Raw genomic sequence first — 22,668 nt, forward strand, 5'->3', positions numbered from 1 at the left:
AACAATAACATAAGTCCACATGATAAAAAAAATAAAAGAACTGTTTTCATATATCCCACTTCTCAAATCATTCATCAGTTGGCTTATTGATTTTGTATAAAACACATTAATCAGGACTTTTACTTCTTCAGAACATCACTGAAAGAAATCATGACTTTTCACACTGACCTTTATCACTTTGAGCTCTGCTCTTACATTTATGTGCCTGAAGTTATTCCTGTTAACACTAAAGTGAGTTGCAACAGAAGAGACCCAACAGGGAGTGGGACATGTCTCTTCTTTTATGTTCATCACGAGCATTTAATTAAGTTTTTAAGTGGAAAGCAACTCAATTAATAATGTGAACACACTGGAAAGATGCATTTTAAAATAAGCTTCTTGCAACAGCAAAGATACTGACCAAAGACTAACCATGGCTCTGCACCTTCATTTGTGAATTCAATGTAAGATAGGGTTGTTTAAATCAGAAAGCCACATTTTTCAGAAAAAAAAAATATACCAGTATACCAGGAGTACAGGAACAAAAAACATGGAAAGAAAGTGGCAATATAAGTTGGTGAACAAGAATAACTATGCTGGTCTTTCAAGAAGTGTTAATTTCAAATCTGAAATCCCCTCTCATGCCCACCAGCACAAGTTTCCCCAAATTCTATAAGGTCAACTACCTATACATAAAAGACAATTGTAAATGTAACTTCAGACTTTATACATCTAAAGTGGAAAAGACTTCATAAAATGATTCATAATGCTTACAAACACAGGTGTAGAATGAAGAAAAAAAAAAAGGCTGCAAAAACCTCTGCAAAATACAAGCCCACTCATTCTTACTTTGGTCCCTTTCAGTTTGAGAAGACCTTGACAAATTTCCTTGTATTGCCTCTGATTGCAAAATCATTTAAAAAAAGCATAAAACAAAACCAGGAGGTCTGAGTAAAGGAATTTGGCATTTATATGGCAGTGAAATAATCTGAAGCTTCTTAAATACATGTAGTACCTGAAAACAGATGGATTTAGCATCAAGAACTTACGTGCCCATTACAGTTCAAATTCAAAGGGTATTGATTTGCTGGTGTTACTCTTACAATTATACTCTGTTCTCAAACATTTAAAATGTTGTGTGCCTTAAAAATACTATGATGACATAATTGCTAAACTGAAATGTGTTGCATTTTGAAGGTATGGTCACTTGGCCACAAATACAAATAAGACATGATAAAAAAAATTAAGTGTGTAGCTGAGGGCAGAAAGCAGTTTGGTTTTACCTGCCCACTGCTTTTAAGACTACCAATCCCAAGAAATGGGTGAGTAGGATTTTGGATAGGTTGTTTCTCCAGAAACTATTTCTTTCATTCCAGGACAGTTACCTCAATGAACTATTATCCAATAGCTTCCAGTATTTTTCCTAAAATAATTCCTTGTGGTTTACTTCTGCCATCTCTGCCTTTCCAGTAACAGTAATAGGAACAATGGATATTTTTGCTCAATATACTGATGAAAACAATTCAGAGTTATTTTGACAGATCAAAAGGCAATGGCTGCCAGCCTCTCTGACAATAGTCTCAGACTGCTTATTTCACTGAAAAATACTATCATCTGACAATACATGCTTGAAGAAAGAAGGGCGAACAGTTCAGGTAAAAAAAAATTTTTTGGCAAATATATCACTCAAGCATGCATCTCAAATATTAGACTTTTTAAAACTTAGGAATGCCCAAGCATTATTCAAGGGGGAAAAATTATAATAATATTCTAACAACCACAACAGACAGAAAAGAAGAACCAAACCACAATTTGAAAAACAGATTAATAGTGCATATTTCAGAGGGATTTAAGTGTGCTTTCCCACTGCAGCCTAAGCCAATGTAACTGCAGGTTGTTCAATTTCTGCCCCCTACATTGTGACAATTTTTGCAATTCCCATTTCTGAGCACAAACCTGAGAGAACACTAAACTGACCAAAACAAAAGCATGAATTACAACCTAAATATGAAAATGCACTACATAAAACATTAGGATAAATGTGATTGTCCCTGATTTCCCTCAGTCATCCATTTTAACACTGGTGGCATGTAAGTTAGCAAACCCTACTATGGTTGTGATTTAGAGCCAGTAGTTTTATTATTTGTTTGCACATTCCTTGTGGGATGAAGGAATACATGTGAATGTTTTCCATTCACAACTGAGGTTCACTGCCTAGTATATTAAACAGCTTGCCATTCTGACTCATGTTCCTCAACTCTTGGTAAGATTTTTCAAAAGTTAATAGTGTCAGATTTGAAGATTACTTAACAACATTTGGTAAAGACAAACTGTAGCCCCTTTTGGTAAGGATGTGCTCAATTTTTACCATAGTGAAGGCTTAAAGATGGTGGTACAGCTGAAGTTCAAAATTAAGGCTACCAGAATGAGTGTCTTACACAAGTGATCTAGACTCTCAGTTTTGAGTCTCAATCACCAGACAAGACAAGCCCTGTTAAAGAATCCAGTTATTTGTTAGCTCTGATGATGTCCTAAACTTCAAAAAATGCCTGTTACTTACGTGCTCTTTATCCCACAGGCCAGAAAAGTTACAAAATAAGGGCAAAACAACTGTAGTATATTTATTTGGACTCAAACTTTAATGTATTCCAAGATGTTCGGTTTAATCTTTCTCACTTCCCTCCTCCTGTTCCTTAGTTACCCTAAAATCATCATATTTACACTGATAAAGCAAAAAAAAAAAATTAAATACACTTACTGAAATGATGGTTGTGAAATTTATAATGGGTAGATAGTCACAACAAAAAAGACACAGCAAGCCATATTATGTAACTGAAACTATTCAGTGCTTTGGTATTTTTAAATTATTAGGTCACTAGCAATTAGTGCAAAGCTATCCAGAAGCAAGAGTCAGCACCAAGAACAACAGAATAAAAAGAACTTGAGTCTGAAAGTTAATTGAAGTAGAAATATGTTAGGGCAAGAAAAGAGGAGGAAAAAAAGAAATTTTTTTGCACTAGTCAGCTTGAGCTCATAGACAATTTGCAGAATATTTTCTGTGAGTTCAGGTTTAGTAAAGCTAGGCTATAAATTAAACTTAAGAATGTATGTGCTGTTTGTGTAGAAAATCATAAAATATTCTCAGGTCGTGTCAGATATTTATGATGTGATGCCTATCAGAAACACTCATGTCAACTCAGCCCTAGAAGTCAAACAAATTTCCAGTGTTAAATAGTGAACTATGTAAGATCAGATCACAAAACTATTGCTTGAAATGAACCTGACATCTGGGGGAAACTGCTATGGTATTTTCAATGACATTATACAAATACTAATAAGACTGATAAGGCTGTTCTCATAGCAATTAAAATTTTTCAAAAATGCAGTTGCTAAGGTTTTGGTTTTTTAAAAGTATGACCAATTAGAACTTCAGAAAGGTACATTAGTGAAAAAAAAATGCTGTTGGCAACTTTATAATTGGATTGACCCCACGCTCCATTATGACAACACACTCATATAATTACAGTAATGTCTAAATGAGTACTAAATATTAAGGCTGTAATGAGTCATGTTGTTTTACACATGTTTTTAGCAGAGCACAATGCTAACAGCATCTGATGGCTTGGCTCTTGTTTCCTTTCCAAGAAAAGCAACCCTAAACTCCTCACAGCAACCTGTTCCTGGCTTTCCTGTATGGGTCAGGAAATCAGGCCTCTGTTTCCTCTCCACATGTTGCAACAGGAAGAGCACTGCAGAGCTACTTCCTAAAGGAACTCTTCTTGCCCACCCCTTCCTTGACAGCCCTGAAAGAATTATGTGTTTTATGTACGATGGGGGAAGGAGAGCCAGCTTGCATGTCAGTGCCGGTCACAGTTACAATGCAGCAGATCTCAGAAAGGTGTAAGGTCTGATAAGAAGCTACTCTTCTCTACTTGCTGTGTCAAATCACCAGTAGTTTATCTAAAGGTCTGTGCCCTTGAAGCACAAAAATACATTGTTTTTAAGCATAACTGGAAATACCTTTCTATCAAGAAAAGTTGCCTGCCTATGTGACTTTACATGGTGCATGCAGTTATTTTTCCAGTCCCAGAGATAATTAGCACAAGGGCGCTTTGCCAAGCTAAAGCAGAGAGAATATCCTTCACAGCCTTTCTGGGCATTTGTGTCCTTTTCCAATTTTTATGCTGCTGTCACTGGACTCTGGCATTTCTTACCCGATTCATTTGCTTTCTCTGGTAATCATATGCAATGAAGATATGCATGGCCAACATTTAAACAGGCTGCAGATCAATTAGTGGTCTTAAGTTTATCTGATTTTTATCAAAGAAGACAGAGCTTTGGGTCGATTGTCAGAGCCTGTGTCAAGTTGACCTTTTCAGAGACGTCTACATTGCCAGTCCCTTGGGCAACTTGTTGTCCCCTGTTAGTCTCTGAATGGCAGAAGTCTGTTCTGCTCAAGCACAAAGTATACACAGATGTCTATATTACATTCTTATAGGTTTGACAGCAACTGCATGTTGTATCTATAAACTGTCCTTTAGCAGTGACACTTCCTCAATGATGATAAGCTAATTTATGCAACTAAATCTCCTTTGTGCAGAAATGAAAGCTAATTGAGTCATTACAAAGTAATTCAGGAAGGAATACCTTGTATAAATTGGCTTACTTTATAAATCCTTCTCAAGTGGTTTTCATGCATCCTAAGTGGTGCTTAAGCAGTTTTGCTGCCATCACATACCCGGATAAAAAAGATAGTTTCACAGAGCTATAAAAACATTATTTTAAAACAGCAAATGGAAGAAAAAAGAAAATAAAGGTAAAAAGAAAGTGTATACACAAGATAAAGAGGGAAGGTTTTAATTACCTGAAACAGTGGTAAATACCTCCTGGCTCTCATTGCTTGGCACTTCAGCGTTTGAAGAAAGACGTTCTTCTGCAAAACACATAACTGCAAATGAAATTCTGAAGGGTCACCTCAGCTAACAGGAATTACAGCCCACATCAGCCTGAAAAACACACTCTATATTTCCAGACTGTAAGCTTTGTTTACTATTTTGCACTTATACAGAAGTTGGAACATTGTTATTTCTATGGTTTCCGCCATCCATTCAAACACTCCAAGAGCTTTCTTTCAAAATCTCAGTTGTGAACATCTGTTTCCCTTTTCACTCTGGTCTGAATGCAGTCATATAGAGCTGCAGTTCTGCTGATTTTCAGTCATTCCAAGATAATTAGAATGAGGATCCTCTTCTGCTGCATACATTTCTTGCCAGAAAAGGATAAAGAAAAGGTGTGAAAAAGAATCCCCAGCCCGAGCAATAACTCAAGAAAGCAGTATGCAATGAAAGGAGACAACACCTTACCTTCAACACTATCCTACAGACACAGTAGCTCAACACCTGCATGATGGGAACACAGCCACTACAGATACCATGCCTTTCACTGCTCCTGCCCACTGTGCCTGACCACAGTTTTAAGCAAGCCAGACTCTATCAAATGACTTAGTGCAAGTTTAGGAGACGAGGAAAGAGAAAACCTGGCAGTGATCAGCTCTAAAGCTTGTTTTCTGGCTAGCAGGCTTGGAACGCTCTGAAATCCCCATAGGCAATTTCAAAAGATGTGCTCCATACTCCCTGTCTGGCACAGACATTGAACTCTCTCATGTCCAGACCTTCACATGAGTAAATCCACACTCCACTCAGTACAGGGACATCAGATCAGCTCTCACATTTCCCAGTACAGCAATACCAGATCTGCTCCTTGCATTTCCCAATCTACAATTCTGTTGATGATGTAAAAAAGGGGAACAAACTTTTAGCTGAATCCTGCCTTTAGGTTCATAAGGAAGTAGAAACAAATGTATCCGGGCATTTACAGTATATCAAAACTGACAAGGCTGCTGTGCTGAATGAGGAAATAGTATATTGATAAATAGTATATTCTCAAATATGAATTGGACTTTTAATACATTTAAACTATCTGGTCTCACTACTCATCACATCTTAAAAAGAAGCTTGACTATCTGTATAAGATACACATTTCAGCAACTGATTTTGATATTTTACTAATGACAGACGATAGATAAAGTACTCACAGTGTTCCTCATTGTGCAACTCTTATGTAATTGCTCATTTAATTTGACAGAGAGTGAATTTTTTATCGAGTTCAAAGGATTTTTTAGCCTTGTAAAAATTTTATCTATCCACAAGACTGTTCCTGCAAACATTAAAGCAGATGTTTAAAGCACAAGAGTAGACCTGTTGGAATGAGTATGCATAATTGCTGCTAACCTCTATACACAGTCCTTCAAATATTACAATTACATCATAAAATTCACACTACAAAGAGCTTTGAAATTCTGCCCTACTAAGCCAGCAAGATTTTTTTAATTGAACCTTGACTAGTTAAAAATCTGGTCAATATTAATATAAAATACTTTTTAAGCCTAGGTGGGGGGGAAAGCAGAGGAAAAAAAATCCTAGCAATAGAACAGGAGAAATCTGAAGCTGTAGTACACAAAAAAACACTCTAAACTATGTACTGCATTCAGATATTCAAATGTATTCCCCTACTTGGCATTAACATTTGTCACACATTTCCAAGTATGCTCATCTGTTTATTTTAAGAACTCCCAATTGGAGCATAAATGGCAAAAATGCATCCCTATGTGCTGTCCAGAGCACTAGGAGGCACTGTCATTCTGTGGGTTCCCTACCATGGTTACACCCCTCACAGGGAGTAGTACCCCACTATCAGTCACATTTGTAGGATTGCTCCCTTTCCCCAGGAAAAAAACACCTTCATCCAACACACTCGGTATTATATTATTCTTTCATTAAATAGATACTGATATTACATGTTACTGAATGTTTGGAACCTAAATCCGTTGCTGTGTTGAATGTCCTATGGATTTTAACTCTATCATTTGTCATGGTCATCAGACTAGTTAAACTGAGGACTGACTCCAGTAGAGGGTATCCCAACTAAAGTAAAGCAGCAGCAGAGGTTTGAAGAGACTGTTTTTAAGGTACAGCTGAATACATGTAGACTGCATTGTGATTTCACAGATAATATTTAGAATATATGTATTCTTCTGAAAAAATTATTTCCTAGAAACGAGAGTTAACCAGATCCACGTCTGAAGATATGAAAATGTCTGAATCAAAACTCTTTGAATTCCAAAAGGTGCCAACTTCAAGCAAAAACTCACCATATTTGCATACTGGTTTGGATCTCAACCATCCCCACTTATCCCATCATGCTTTACACTACAGAGATGTCACAGAGAGGTTGTCAATGTTTCAGGTACAATTAGATGGGAAGAGGCACTCCAGAAGCATGCTGGACATGGTCCAGCTGCTAATGGGCATTCAGTCCATGGTATCAGGCTAAAGTGACTCCATAGGAAACCTCCTCTGAAACATGCACAACAAACATCAGGTCCTTGGCACAAATCTCTGCTTTATGAATCTGTTGCAAATGGTTCATACTATTTGCAAATGCAATCATGCTCAGAGTGCAGCAGCAGTTGTAGTAGGCTTGGCTTAGGGTAGTAAAAAAGAACCTGTGGTTCTTAATTCATGTTTTGTGGTATTATGGCCTGAAGCAGTAACTATGTGCAGGGGGTGTCCTTTAAACACAGCAACCTCGATTACCTCGGGAATTACAGCTGCAGTCTGATGCAAGATGCATAACTTTCTGTTGCAACATGGCATAGAGTTAAAAGATGAAAAATTAAATTTAAAAATACCGTAGAAATGTTTCTGGTTTTTTTAAGATACTTTGTATAAGGAGTCATGCATACCTTTAAAATAATCTGTTTAGTTTTTCCTCTGTACATCTTCTTCACGCCATCACTATCACTGCACAGCGAGAATATTCTTCTCCACCTTCTTACTATGTCAAAATGAGACTAATCTACACTAATCAAACCAATGAACTCTTCTAGAGCTGTAGATCCTAAGAACCTCTGAGATACAGATTATGTTCCATACCATGCTAATACTTAAGATACTTAATGGCAAACAACCTACAAAATTCTTGCAATAATGCAACAAGGAAGTAACTATATTTGTTACAGGTTTTTCTCAGTTAGTCCATTAAAGTTGTTGAAAATAATTTACTTATTCAATTTCAGTTTGAAGAAAAAACAAAAATAATCACCCAATCACATATGATTCTACCATCCACAAAATTTAAGAATTGAACAATGAATTCTACACTTGCTGACGTTTTTTACATGAATCCATTAATTTTTTTTTCTTTCAATTTCTTTTTTCTTAAAGGGAGGAAGGAAAAAAGATTGGACTACTTGAGTATAAAACAGCTAAGAGTTTGGCTTGAACAGTGCATTCCTCCAATGGAATGTGGTATCTCCATGATAAACATGTATAAATTTAGCAGTTTCCTCTACTAACATGTTACTTAACCATCTTTTTACATTAGATTCTAATTTAATACCATTATTACTTAGTATTTTATTGCCTTCTAGTTTCTGACACATTGTCATTGCACAATACTAGTTTACACCTTGAGTAATCCCAGTTTGTGTGTTAATATATTCTATTCAATGCTTTGATTACAGTAAACAAAACCAGCTCAGCTATGCAGCAAAATCTACCAAACCACACAGATGGTTATAAGCTTTTCATTGTGTGGTTTCCATAGCAATCATATTGCAAATCTGGAAGCTTCTTGCAAATAAGCAGCTTGTATTTACATGCCTCTCGGCTGCAGCATGGAACACAAAAGCAAGTTAAGTTATTATTCCAATCATATATTGTTAGCAACATGGCTGGAAGATGTTTTGATCAGTTCAGATAAAAAGTACTGCAGTGAACTAATTTTTCATCTATTTCATAATGATAGAAGCAATCACACACTTGTAATGCACATTCATGTCTCTTCATTTAAAATCTCGATGTAGTGTCAGAAGGTTATAAACATTCAAACAAGTCTTGTAAGATAGAGCCCCCACAAAAAAAATCTATTATTAAATAATCAATTAAAGAAACTACACAGTGTCTTTACTATTACACTTGGCAGGAGAGATGCATGCAAAAAAACAGGCGTGTACATGAATTTTGCTTACACCAAATATCACAGGTGTACACTGTTTTGCCCAAGAAAAAGTAAAATAAATAATGGCATGTTAACACCAAGAGTATTACCCTTCCACACTGCTTTTTTGCTACCAAATAATAACTCTGCACAAATAAGAACTTTCAAACCCAAATAAATGCTTACCATGGGAAAGAGTCAAGACCTTTTCTCTCCAGAATTTATAATTTTATGAAATGACCCACACCCCCATAACAGATGGATTATTACTCTAATAAGGAAGATAAATCAACCCAGCTTTGTATTTTTTTTTAAATTAGCAAGAATTAGCTTTTTTAAAAACAAGAGTACTTGTTCTGAGAAACAGATTTAATATTAGGAAGCAGCAAGAAATACACAAAAATTTAAGAACAAGTTTGTTTATATAATTTGACCAAACTGACATCTTCTGCTAGCATTTGTGGTGACCATTTGTGGCTAGTGACCATATGGGTCAAAGGAATAAGTACTAATGTCCTGTTTTATGCAGGGCCAGCAAATTGCCTTACCTGTGGTCAGTGCTCCCCAGCCTTGGGGATGGGGTCCTCTGCAGCACTTTGACCTGTACTGGCCTGTACACTTCACCCAAACTCTTACAGGGTTTTAGCCTCAGCAGCTTCATAGAAAATCTAGTACACTTCCTTGCCTTGCTGTGTGTATTTATAATGGCAGGGATTTTCATTTTTGCTATCTTCTTTAGACTCCAGATCCACCCATTATATATGAGAGAAATCTCATATATATCTCTTCAAATGCAATTAGCAAAACTCCAACTTTGATAATCCTCCAATATTCCCAAAGATCTGTCCCTTTCCCCCAGCTCCTCTGGGACATGGCAGATTACTGGAAGATTTACACACAGTTTCTTGACATTTCACCTCACCCTGCATTCCCATTAGTAGCCTGGTGTACTCTGTAAACAACGCAACAATTTGGAAAAGGCTGCTGAAGGTACTATTGTCTAGCCATGGTGTGAGTTCAGGGGGCAGCAGAGAGAGGGAGACAGACTTTTGTATTATTAAAGCTCCACCTGAGTGTCCAATAATGCACGGTTTGAGAATGAAAATGCCTCCAGGACAGTGAGAGAAGTAGGAAACAAGTTGGCTGCTAGAGAAGAGATTCTAAACCTGATTATTTTATAACATTATATTTCTTACCATGACAGAAGAGAGGATATTTTATTACTACTTCTATGGGTCAGCTTACCACCCAATAGCTGAAACAAAACAAGTTATATTCCTGCGTGACAAACTTGAGTGTAAAAAAAGCCGATTTCAAAAACACAAACAAAATGATAGAAACAGGTCACCCAAACAGAGGCTAAAAACACTGGGATTGCAGAAAAGATGACAGCATATGTCAGTAGAAGCAGAAGTTGCATCTGACTAAATGGTCATCTTTGCATTCAGAAATATGACAGGAAATAGGTAATACACAACGGTATTCCAAAAGAATACAGAAAGAGATTTCTGGGCCATGAACAATACAGAAATACATCTTAAAGAAAATTAATATGCATACCGAGGTGCTTCAGTTTTAGTTGATGACAACCCATGCCAATTCCTAACCCAAATTTTTTCCAACACATGTGATCCAAGTCTGATTCCAAGATGGAAGCAAAAGGTTTCATTCAAATATACCACCATCTAAACTGGATGGGACCTCCAACTAATACTTTTGCACAAGTTTTAACCAGTTCTTTGAAAACAACCATTGTCTAAACTCTAAAGTAAGATTACACACCACTCTTCCCAACCAGTAGACAGCAACAGAAGTCTGCTATTAATATTAACAATGTCCTGACTTCTCAATGGCCTTGAATAAGTAGTTCTGGCTTTATAAAGTGAAAAAGCTAGAATAACGAAATAACTTTGGGAGAGAAGGAATCTGTGGAAATTACTCAGTCTAACACTCTGCTCTAACTTAGAAAGTTAGATCAGGTTTCTAGGAAACAGCATTTGGCCTCTTTTGGTACTCCACACTAAACTGTTCAGCAGCAGTTTAAAAGGGTCTGTGCATTTTAATAGCTCACGTATGAGACAGCTGAAGCTAATGACTTTCTAGAACAGGATTAGCTCAAATTACTCAGTTTTGTCCAGATCTTGCCAAGTCTCCAGATGTGAGGTTTCCTGTATTCCTTGAGAAATCCTGTGCTTTTTTTCCCCTCAGTTACACTCCTTTTATCTTTAAAAGGTACTACTGTGCACCACTGTTACTCCCAGTTGTCTAAGCAATCTGAATAACTAAACCAGCCAGCTCAGCTAAAAGTGAAGCACTGCCTCCTATTCAGAAGACCTTGGGAAAGTTATCTCATCATCCTCACAGAAAAGGTTAGTAGATTGTGTTGTAAATTAACTCAGGATCATTGCTTCAGGAGAAGGAGAAGTGACATGGGAGTACTGGAATGCCACTTAGACATTTTCAGGAGAAAAAACTCTCTCAAAACATTTTGTCTGTGGCACCACCCAGTGAATCTTAGCATATGTAATGGTCTGGCTTAACCAAAACCAAAAAGCAGATACAACATCCTCTTCCTAAAAAAAGTATTTTGGTGCTACAGTATTTGCTGAACTAAAGAGTAAGTAAACCAAAAAAATCCCAGTCCTGCTAAGGACAAATAGCAAACGTCTTTTATGGCTGCAATTCTCTAGTGTTGAACAGGATAATGTTTTTTGCATCATACAACTATTGCTATGAAGAATAATAACAGAGAAAAGTAGCAGAGAGAAATTAGTACATTTGGAGAACTGTTTGAGGGAAAAAAAGTATCTTTCTAAATACATTTGTGAAAAAGACACCACATTTGTCCTGTATAACCACAACACAGCCATCCCCTGAACATGAACTATAGTAGCACAATGGATTATAAAATCATGTTTTAAAAAGCTGGAAGATATTTTTTGGCCTCTCACTATTTTACTGGAAAAAACAAGCAAAAAGTGATCAAAGAATACACCTCTGGAGGAAAAACAGCTACTCTCACAACAACAACAACAACCAAAAACCAAAAACAAAAACCCAAACATTTTTGGCAAGGTCACCCACAGTTCCTGCAAAGTGGATCTTCTCACTCTACTGTGCAGCCTTTTACCAATTTTCATGAAATCTAGAATGCTTTGCTTTAGTTACCTTTTCTACTTGCTGAGACCTGAATATATGTTAACACCCTTCCTCTTTCTTTTTCTTTCCTTTCCCCAGTACCAAATATTCCAGTACCTTTGCTTTCCTGCCTTTGCTCCCTTCTGTAGTCCTCTCCAGACCCCACAATTTTGTATATTTACCAAACACAGAAGTTGTTAGTGTGAAAGTTGCTGATTCCAGGGCTTCACAAGCCCCTTCAGATTCTAAGAAAAAACTGTCAAAACGGGAGGAAAAATACTCTCAGTCACCTGAATGACCGAACAGAATATATTCACTGGGACAACAGAATAATCCACAGAGGTGCAGGCAATTCCCGGTTCTAGTTAGGAATATATTAAGATTTCATGAACTCAGCTTCCTGCTTGGAGCTTTCCTTGCAAATAAGCAATCTTCAGTCATGTTTTGAGTGACAGCTCAATTCAACTTAGTTGGTCACTTCCTTGCCCTAGTCTTCCAAACAACAAATAAACTAAAATCTCTGATTAAAACCAAACCAAACCAAATCTTCTCAATCTTTTTACATACTCTACTTTTTTTTTTTTTGGGGGGGGGGGGGTAACACAGATGTAAAACAATTAAGAGTTTGTCAATTTGAAGTTAAAGTAGGGAAAAAATCGCTAGTCTGACAGAACGAGGGGGAAGACAAGCATGTCAAATCTCAGTTACACCAATAGCAAGCTTTGGAGGAGAGGAGATAGAAAAAAGGCAGAAAAAGCAAGAGTACCTACCAGAGAAGGCCAATTAGAATGCCTAATTTTGGAATATTAATATTTATTTGACAAAATTATCTAATTATTATTAATAAAATCCAATATAAATATGCCGAAGTGCAATGTGCACTGCATAGAAATAAGGTATGGGTTTTGCACTGACCTTTTTATTTCCTCCTGAAGAAAGACCTGATAATAGTAATTCTTCTCAAGAGAAAAGATAAAGGTCATCACAAGCAAGTTCATTGTGGATATGCACACAATGATTATAATGAAGAATAAAAGATATTACAGAGATTCACTTCCAGAAACTAATTCATTGATTTCCTGTTTTCATATTCACAGACACTTTGTATTTACAAAAAAAGTCACTCTTTTGGGGACTTTTTTGTCAGAAATCAAGTATTTGTCTAATCTTATATGCTGAGTGAACTGGACTGAATATATTAAACTCAGAAATCAAAAGATTGTTTGATGGGCCATCAAAGAAGAAATTTCTTAAGTGACTTCAAAATCCAGCCCAGTACAAATTCCTTAAGTTTTACTAGGTAATTTGTTTTAATCTTACCTTTGCTTTTTTGATCAAGATATTACTTAACATCTTCCATACCTGAACAGAAACATCTCTGAAGATACAGTTTCATGTTAAATTTCAACAAAAGCACAATTTTTGTTGAAAATTGTTCCTAAAGCCTCAATTTTGGCATACCAAATTGAGGTAATATGCATCCTACACAAATCCATACTTAAATATTTAAAGAAAGAATAAAATATTTCGTGACACAACCCTTAATTGTCTCAACAATGTAGAGGAAAAACTTTAGGGTTTTAATGCTTCTACATGCTCATCTAATTATTTAGCTGATTAAAAAAAATTAAAAATTTAAAAATTTTCCCTTCTCTGTTCCCCATCACCCTAGCAAAAAAATACTTGCAATTATTGGACAGAATGCAAATTAGTTTCTCAAAGGGACAAAACTAACAACAATTGTCAAGTTTGTTCCATCATTCTATTGTAGGTTCATAGGAATCTGTGCTAGAGATTGCTGACCTAAATATGTGTGGCATGTACATAAGAATATTCTTCTAAATGTAATAAAGATTTATATGAATTCACTGCAACTAAAATAAATTTGTTTGTTCTCTTCAACCTGTAATAGCTCTTAGCTATGTAAATAGTTTAAGTGTTCAACATGACATTTTATAAACCTTATTATTAAAATGTTTTGCTAAAATAAATGTGGTGGCTATTAAAATCTACATAGAAAATATAAATAGTTACCAATGTAAATACATTTAGCAATCAAATATTCAATTAACTAATCTATACTGTATAACTGTACTACAATGTTATTTGACAACCATGTACAGCAGTTATATTTCTCAAGCTTAAATTTATATGACAGAAAAAGTCTGTAAATGTCAAGTAAAGTTTCTCATAATCATTGATCAGCAGCAAGTCTTAAATTTAAAAGCCATTTCTGAAAACTACATATTCTTAATTGTGACAAATGGGACTTGACATAAAATTTACATACATACAATTCATAAAGCATCTTGCTTAAACCACATAATATCCTATAATAATCTGCAAGGTTAATGTATTCAAATTTATAGTATGATTCCTGAACTTACTCAAAAAGGGGACAAAAGGCAAGGCATAGCTCACTTCAGTGAAAGGAAACACAATACAGTGGTTGGCATGTTTCCACAAGTAAAGTCTGGCTCCCAGATGCTTCCCTTGTAGCTCCTTTAAAAACGTTATACCAGGACATTTTTGCATTCCCTGTGTTGATCACTAACTGCACACTGACAAAAAAAATTCAGCAGTTTTCACCCTTTGAGTATTTTTATTAAAAATAAGAAATCCACACTACTGCCACTTTGCATTGTTTATGGCCCAGGCCATTAAATGAAATTATGTCAACTATGCTAAATCCTTTCTCTAACTAAAATGATGAAATGAAATGAAATGAAATGAAAATGTTATTGCTATGATTCACTAGTATCAGGTTAAATCAGAAATATGCAGAAAAGTATAGTTGCAATGCAGCCTGCTTATATGTACCATATTTTGGATAACATTCCCATATTAATCTCTGCAAATACTATCCCATTCTTCAATTCTCATACATTAGGTCCATACTGGGATTGGCCACTCTGGATGTTAGATCTTACTAGCCCTACATGCCACAAACCACAATACACCTCAGAGAGAAGAGGTAGGACACTGGGATATGGCAATAATTCGTAAGCAGGAGATGGCAACTGCTCCCCAGGCAGCTCCCCAGGCCAGTGTGGGATTGGCAGGCAGTTGTATCTCAAAAGAACCCATAGCTTCTGGAATCCCATACTACTAGAATTCATTCAGAGACACTACTTTCAGATTGCCAGAGACACAACACAGTCCCAGCTGCACTGTAAGAGCACTACTTGTATGTCTGAGATAGGCAGTTTATCCAGGAACTAGGTTTTATGACCGGTATGGAAGTTACAACAAAATCATATCCATCTTGAACTTTTGTTTATTGAATTACCTGAAATTGCTGTTCAGCATCAACTGATGGCAATGTGTCATTTATTATCAGAGAATCACACAACCATTTGGCTTGGGAGTAACCTCTAAGATCATCTCATTTCAACATCCATGCCATAGGCAGGGACAGCTTCCACTGGATCAGGTTCTTCAAAGCTGCAAACAACCCAGCCTAACATACTTCCAGAAATGTGGGGCATCTACAACTTCTATGGACAACCTGTTCCAGTGCCTCATCATCCTTACAGCAAAGTATCTGTTCCCAGTATTTATTCTTAATTTTTAAGGAAATAAAATTTGAGAAAGGTAAGCAAACAAGATAAATTCAGTTAGTATATTTAGGACAACTGAATTGTTGTCCTAAAGTATACTAACTGAATATAGACAGAATAGATACTAACGGAATATAAATGGAAACACAATCCTCATGCTAGGATCCACAGGCTTTCCAGTAGATAATGCTTTGTTTTAAAAATGCAATTCCTTCCTTTAATTCCCAGTTTTATGTTAAGATTCAAGGACAGAATAATTGTTGTAGACTGCTAAGACAAAACATTTCCACAACCCAAAGATGGAAGTATTGGAACATCTTCTTTAAGGATAAGTTCCAGAGATCCTAAACTGGTTTTCCTTAAAACAGAAACTCAGAGTTTTTAGGTGGGGAAAATAAGATCTGCTAGGAAAAGTTAAGACTTCAAAAAAAGCTGAAACAAAATATCCACTGTGACAACCACCCCCTTTCTAGGTAAGAAGACTGTCCTCCTGTCTTGCCATCTAACACAAATCTCACAGACTTGCCAAAAAACCTTCCTCAGTCTGTTCTGGCTTCTTAAGAAAACATTCTCCCCTTTGCTGCTAAAGCTTATCTGTGTCCCTGCACTTCCCTGGAGCATCCCTCTCTGTCCTCTAGGGCACAGCAGACTGCTGCATCTTGCCCTCTCTGCCTGGCCCACTGTGCATTTTCCTTTCCTTTCTAGGAGCAACCATCCTGCTTCTTTCAAAAACTTGTACCCAGCCCAGGGACAAGGACAGCCAAGACAAGGAAAAAAGCAGCCTTTTCCTAAGTTACCTTCTTTATATATGTGTAAACTAACCATGACATCTATTGTAAACACAGTATGCAACAAACAAATCAGATATAAATGCATACAGCCAGAAAAACTCATAAAGCTCTGGTTAATTGGTAATATTTTCTTAGGCCAATTCCTCCATTTTGAGGAGAGTAGCAAACTGAAAGGAAAAGACATATACAGAAGCAATTTATGCTGATGCATTTCTTAAGGCTGAAAAATTCAAATCAGAGATTTGTATCTACAGTAACAGAATGATTAATTCAGCCTTTAGAGCCCACCTTGCTGGGTCTTATTTGAGAATTCAGTTGTGCAAATTATGGTTTTTTAATAGCTACCTTGTGGAAACCAGAAAAGTTGAGAAGTGATAGCCTGAGGCACCATATAACCTCTGGTTGCTCGTTTCTCAAAAAACTCTATCTAATGGTTTTAATAGCCTGATATGCAGTCATTCATCACAAATTCAAAAAATTAAGGTTCTTTGATCTATCTATATAGTATTTATCACATTTATACCCAAGCAGTAGAATGGGCCCAATATCTATTTCTATTTTCATAAATATACATAATACAATTGACATTTTAATTTGAACTTCCTAAACTGCAGCAACTCCTCAAATTTATGCTTAATAAACTATTTCACATAACATGACATTTTCTCTGAATGCTTGCATTAAGTGTATTGCACTGCTTCTTAATTAGATAAAAACACTGCCACCATAGAAAACTTTGCTTTCAAAAGAAAATACTTTGGGTCCACAGCCCATTGAAGATACGCATGTGTAACAAAGCTTTGTTCACATTTAACATGAAGCCAGCTGTCAGAGACAGAGTCAACACTGAAAAAACTATGATACAGATAAAATTTTACTTTGTGTGACATTTTTCTTGCTGGGATGACAAGTTTTTCTGAGACAGGATTCTATCTCTTAATAACAAACAGTTTCTGTCACATACTGTTCACATCAGATTGGTTTTACAAATCAATAGTGTCTTTTTTTTAGGGTATTTCCCTTTTAAAGTCTGAAATACATAAATAAAATTTAGCATTTGCTAATGCAAGACTTTGATAAACACAGCCTTTCCAATATGAACTCCTTCGATTTATTCTAACAGTTGACCACAACATCAGGAAGATCACTTCTATTTTCTCCACCTGTAAACTCTGGAATCTATGAAGCCTGAAACATCTGAAAACAATGAAGCCTCTCATGCTGTTCCAAGAGAGGAGAAAAAATACCTATACTTAATAGCACATACTTTACATTTACTGTAGATACTGTAATTGACTGCACTGAATCTTGTAACCGACAACATTTCCTGCAGCAGAGGTATCTCACTGAATAAAATATAAATAAAGAACATTATTCTAAAAGTATTTATCAGTGGACAAACCCATTCCCAGTCAATATACTCTCACATGTGAATCAGACTAAATAGGAGTACTCAGTTGTTATTCCACTTTTACTGGCCTCCTCACTTTTGCAAACATGTGTGTGATGAGGAAGCAGGGGGGGAGTTGCACCGTGGACAGCAGGCTTTCTGACAGCTATGGGCCACCTGTTGTTCACAGACGGCCACTTTATATTCACTTTAAAAGAAATGCACAAGAGCCTGTGAACCTTATTTTTCCTCACAAAGACCTGCCACTTCCCACTCAATGGACATCTCATTCTTTTCAGCTACACCAGATTGTCTTACCTCCTCTTCCATCACTGACACCCAACATCAATGGAAAGAAGGGCTCCCTCTTTAGATGTAGGATTACAGCAATTGAAGATAATGCCCAAGCTCCTGTGGCAAGCAAAAGCTGAGGTCCAGGTATCGAGTTCCTAACCACCTTGTGGATGCAATGCCTTTAAATATTTGTCTGGATTCGTAACTCATGTCTTGTGAGCATTTAGTACTAGCTGAAGGATAATTTCAAGGCATGTATGAATCCCATAAGAGCACTGCCTCAAAACCCAGAGTGATAGAATTCCAACATGGCTCCATTTCATCAAAGGTGCTTTGAATCAAAGGATTCAACAATATCCAGTTAAAAGAGATTGTTTTTCCATCATTTCTATGTCTGACACTTAGCAGATCCCAAATCCCAGTGATCAAGACAACAAAACAGCACATCTTGGACCTAAAAAAAATGTCTTTATTTCTACTCTCCACACTAAAACATAGTTCACATTTGCTTTTCACTGCTCTTGTATTACTTTAATTGCTTTTGAATTACAGCTGAGTATGCACCTTGTAGCAAACCTTGTCCTTATTCTGGTACTCCACCTATCAGCAAGATAGTATGTGCAAAAATACTCCACTTATACAATAATATAATGGCTAAACAGGTCATAGAAAAATACTTCTTAAGAACTCTGAGATGCAATTTTTGGAAAAAAAAATTAAAGAATCCTTCCTGTTTTAAAAGGGAAAAAGTCCATTGCTTTGTTCTTGAATCTGAAAGGTGTTTTCATGGAAATTATTCAAAAAAACTTTCAGCAATTACTTTGAAAACTTATCTTTAGTACTGTCCTCAAAAATGCTGATCTTACACACAAGTCTTTTCAACTTCAATTATTCCAGACCCTACTTATATTTTATACTTTGAAATCACTTACTAATTAAAAGCACTTAGAATTCTTTCTGTGGAAAAAAAATGATAGCACATCAGCATTATATACAACTTTTGGACTAGAACTAAAGAATTCCCTAACTACTGAAGGCAAGCAATAAACACCACAGGGATTTTGGACCATATGCCAAGATATGTAATATAAGGACTTAGTAGCAATGATCACAGGTAACATCTCAGACTCCATAACCACCCGTGACTTTGCTAACTTAAACCTACTCCTCTGGTTTGCAACCACCAATTAACAGTTTCTTTCTTTAAGCCTGATGGTTTTAGGAACTGATTGTACAGCTGTAATGCACAACTGGGACTGCTTGGCACCAAACACTGTGTTTTGGCCCACATACCCTGACTGTGCTATAAGAAGCAAAGGTGTCCTGAAAAAGAATTTTCATTGTACTGTGTTGTGAAATCTTCACTTCTAGAGTCAAGAAGTCAATATATATGGCATTACATCTTGAGTAAATAAATATTTGCCACGAGTGTTCATGACTGACAGATGAAACTTAAACTCCACTAAATAATCATTACTTCCTTCTTCCCCAGGAGAGGTGAATCAGAGAAAATGTTCTTTCCCCCCCACCTTCACGTTCATGAAAAGAAGTAGCTTCTTCAAAACTGTAGCAGTCCAGCAAGAAGAAAGGATGAAGATGGTATTGTTATGCTGCCTAACTGCAGCAGTTTACTGTTAGAAAAAAATAAAGCATGAAAGCTGCTTGAAGAGACAACCATAAGAAAGAAACACAATGGTCATTCTCTACCTTCACATTCAATGTCAGAAATGTTCTGAAACAACATCAATGTAATTTTTTAACTATTTAAAATGCTTTGTTTAAAATAAGTAAACAAATTTAAGTGTTCCTTTGCACAGCACACTTCTCATTGCATTAAAGTTAACACATTCCTTACCTTTTCCTGAACTTTGCCTTAGTTAGTTTCCCTCCCTAAGTTTCCAACTGCGCTCCTAAACAGAATTATTGCCCAGAAACCTGGGCTTGACCAAACAGTTTGGCAGAGGATTGATAACAGGACTCAAAAGACAAACACCAGGTTTCCATTCCCATCATCCTGTGTCCAATCAGACACTGAATCAATCCTCAAATTTAATTTATAGATAACTAAGGACTGGTGCAAACTGTGCACCATCAGTGAAATTCTTCTTTCTTACCTGAAAGTTCTCTGTGTTATGGACAGGCTAAGAAGAGATGGCTCAAAGCCACAATGCCAGTCTTGTGTCACATTACATTGCTTCAGGATTTCCAACTTTATCTGTTCTCTAAGGGCTCTAAGAGAGAGTTTTACCTCTATGCAGCAAATAGTCACCACCAAAATATGAATCAAAACTTATCTTTAGAATCCTTCTAATGGAAATTATACTGCATACCATAGAAAATACTGCTATAATACACGTTTGTGAGGAGAAAGAGAACAAAAGAAAAAAGCCAACACAAAACTGGATATTAAGGTAATAAGCATGTTAGCTTAGATTAACACCTCATTTCTCCAGTTGGGCCAGAGTGTGACAGACAGCACACAAACTGAGATGGGTTTGAAGAAAGGATTAAGGGAGCAGGCAGTAGTTGGCATTGCAGTTTTGGGTATATGTGCTTCACACAGATGTGAAACCACAGAAGACAATACTGAAGGCCTTAAAACTATGTCACTGAAACCTCAAGTTAATAAAAAAATTCTGTCTTCAAGAGCTGCAATAGACAGAAACAACTTTAAAGCTGGCACATGTTCTGTTTTATGACAAGGACAACTCCATTGTTTAAAATACCACTAAGCTAGAAACTCTATGCATCAATGTAGCTCAGATTCATTTAATACTACAGGTTCAGAAGCTGTTTTATGTTACAGCCTGTAACATTCAGCTGTGGACTGCAAAATTATATATAGTGTACTAAGGTAGCAAATAAATAGCTAATTAAGAAAAATGGTCAAAACATTTTAATAACAAAATTTTTCATTTTGCTTAGCCAAGTTTTTCTCCATGGTTTTATTAAAAACCAAAAAGACTAAAGCCTAGTTTGCTGAAGACAGTATAAAGATTTCTTTTCCTGAAGAATCTTCCAAAAGGAGTTTTACAAGTTGGAAATTCTTTGAAAGTTCTGATGTTTTTGACTTTACCTGAATAACCCCAGTAAAACACTGACTAATACTGAGAACCGTGAAAATGATCCTTCCATGGTAAATATTAATTTGTATGGTCTATTAAAGAAGAAAGTGACTTAAGAGATCAAAAGATTAAATTTCCCACATCTCTTTGTACTCCTCCCAACTATCAACCTGCCAGCAGACAGTACATAGTGCATACCACTGAAATCTATGCTTTAGGCTAATAGACTGTTGGCATTCTGGATACTGGTTTGAATCTATCCAGCTTCTGCTTGGAAAATTCATCTACACTATCTCCTGTCACAAGCAGGAGAAAAAAAATAGCTAAGCAATGAAAAAGCTAGAGAATACTGTGGCAGCTGATTACTGCCACAGTTCTCAAAATTTCCCAATTTTCAAAATGTGCAAAAATTTCCACATCCTTTTTTTAATCCAAAAACTCCTTATTCAAATACCAAATTAAATATTATCATCTGAATTCTTAATTTCTTTCTGAAATGCTGGCATAAAAAAACACTGGAAAACCATAGAAATGCAAAATTTTACTTACTTGAGAAAATACATATTATAACCAAATAAATGATATCACAGTACAATGAGCTGTGCACCTGAAATTCAGTATTAATAAAGCTAGTGGATCTGTGAAAACAGAGGATTAGAATCTTCTAACATGAATATGCTTTGAGGATAAAAAAGAAGTGGAGATTAATTTCTTCTCCCTCTTCACAAGGATCTAGCATGTTTGCCTTCTGCATTCCAGAGCTTAGCAGAGCTTTGCAGCTGTACAAATAATTTTTTTCTATTCTCTTAACAGGCATTCCAGATTCTTTTTTTGTTCTGTACTATTATGCCAGGTAACAGCAAGGATAATGATGCTCCACCCTTTGACCATGAAAGGAAGAAAGCATAATTCACTTACCTGGGAAAATGGAAAGGACAGCCAACTGTAATTAAATGCAACCAATCAGGCCTAATTAAAGGAGATGAGACCAAACTGGAGTGTACTCTTTTACCATGAAGTTTAGATGAACAGCTATACAAGAAACAAATAAAGCCTACTCCTGTGAGGTTTGTCAACCAGCATTTCACCTAACACGCTTCAAAATGATATGGATTAAGAAGAAAAGGACTGCTCTAAGGCCTCAGAGCTGCAAATCTGTAATTCCATTAAAGCATATGATAATTAAAACACGTTTATGGAAGATAAAAGGGCGAATTAATCACCTAAAATCTATTGCAAACTTATGCTTTATTTTTACTTCATTACATCAACACATCAGAGTCAAAACTAAAAGCTCCACTGTAAAAGGTAAAATGGTCTTTCCTGAGAAGTTCACAATTCAAATAGATGAGATGGAAAAAGCATGACATAAAGGAAGATGATCTCTACTT

At 36.2% G+C, this 22,668-nt stretch overlaps 1 protein-coding gene across 1 annotated transcript in view; it reads right to left on the reverse strand.

Annotated features, from left to right (window-relative positions):
* SKAP2 (src kinase associated phosphoprotein 2) overlaps nt 1-22,668 on the reverse strand; it is a 119,842-nt gene that overhangs the window by 14,314 nt on the left and 82,860 nt on the right. Inside the window, exon 10 of the mRNA XM_014894229.2 lies at nt 4,844-4,912. Within this exon, the coding sequence (XP_014749715.2) occupies nt 4,844-4,912 (69 nt within the window). The remainder of the gene's footprint in view (nt 1-4,843; nt 4,913-22,668) is intronic.

Source organism: Sturnus vulgaris, chromosome 1 (genome assembly GCF_052056855.1).
Source record: "Sturnus vulgaris isolate bStuVul1 chromosome 1, bStuVul1.hap1, whole genome shotgun sequence".
Classification (NCBI taxonomy): Eukaryota; Metazoa; Chordata; class Aves; order Passeriformes; family Sturnidae; genus Sturnus; species Sturnus vulgaris.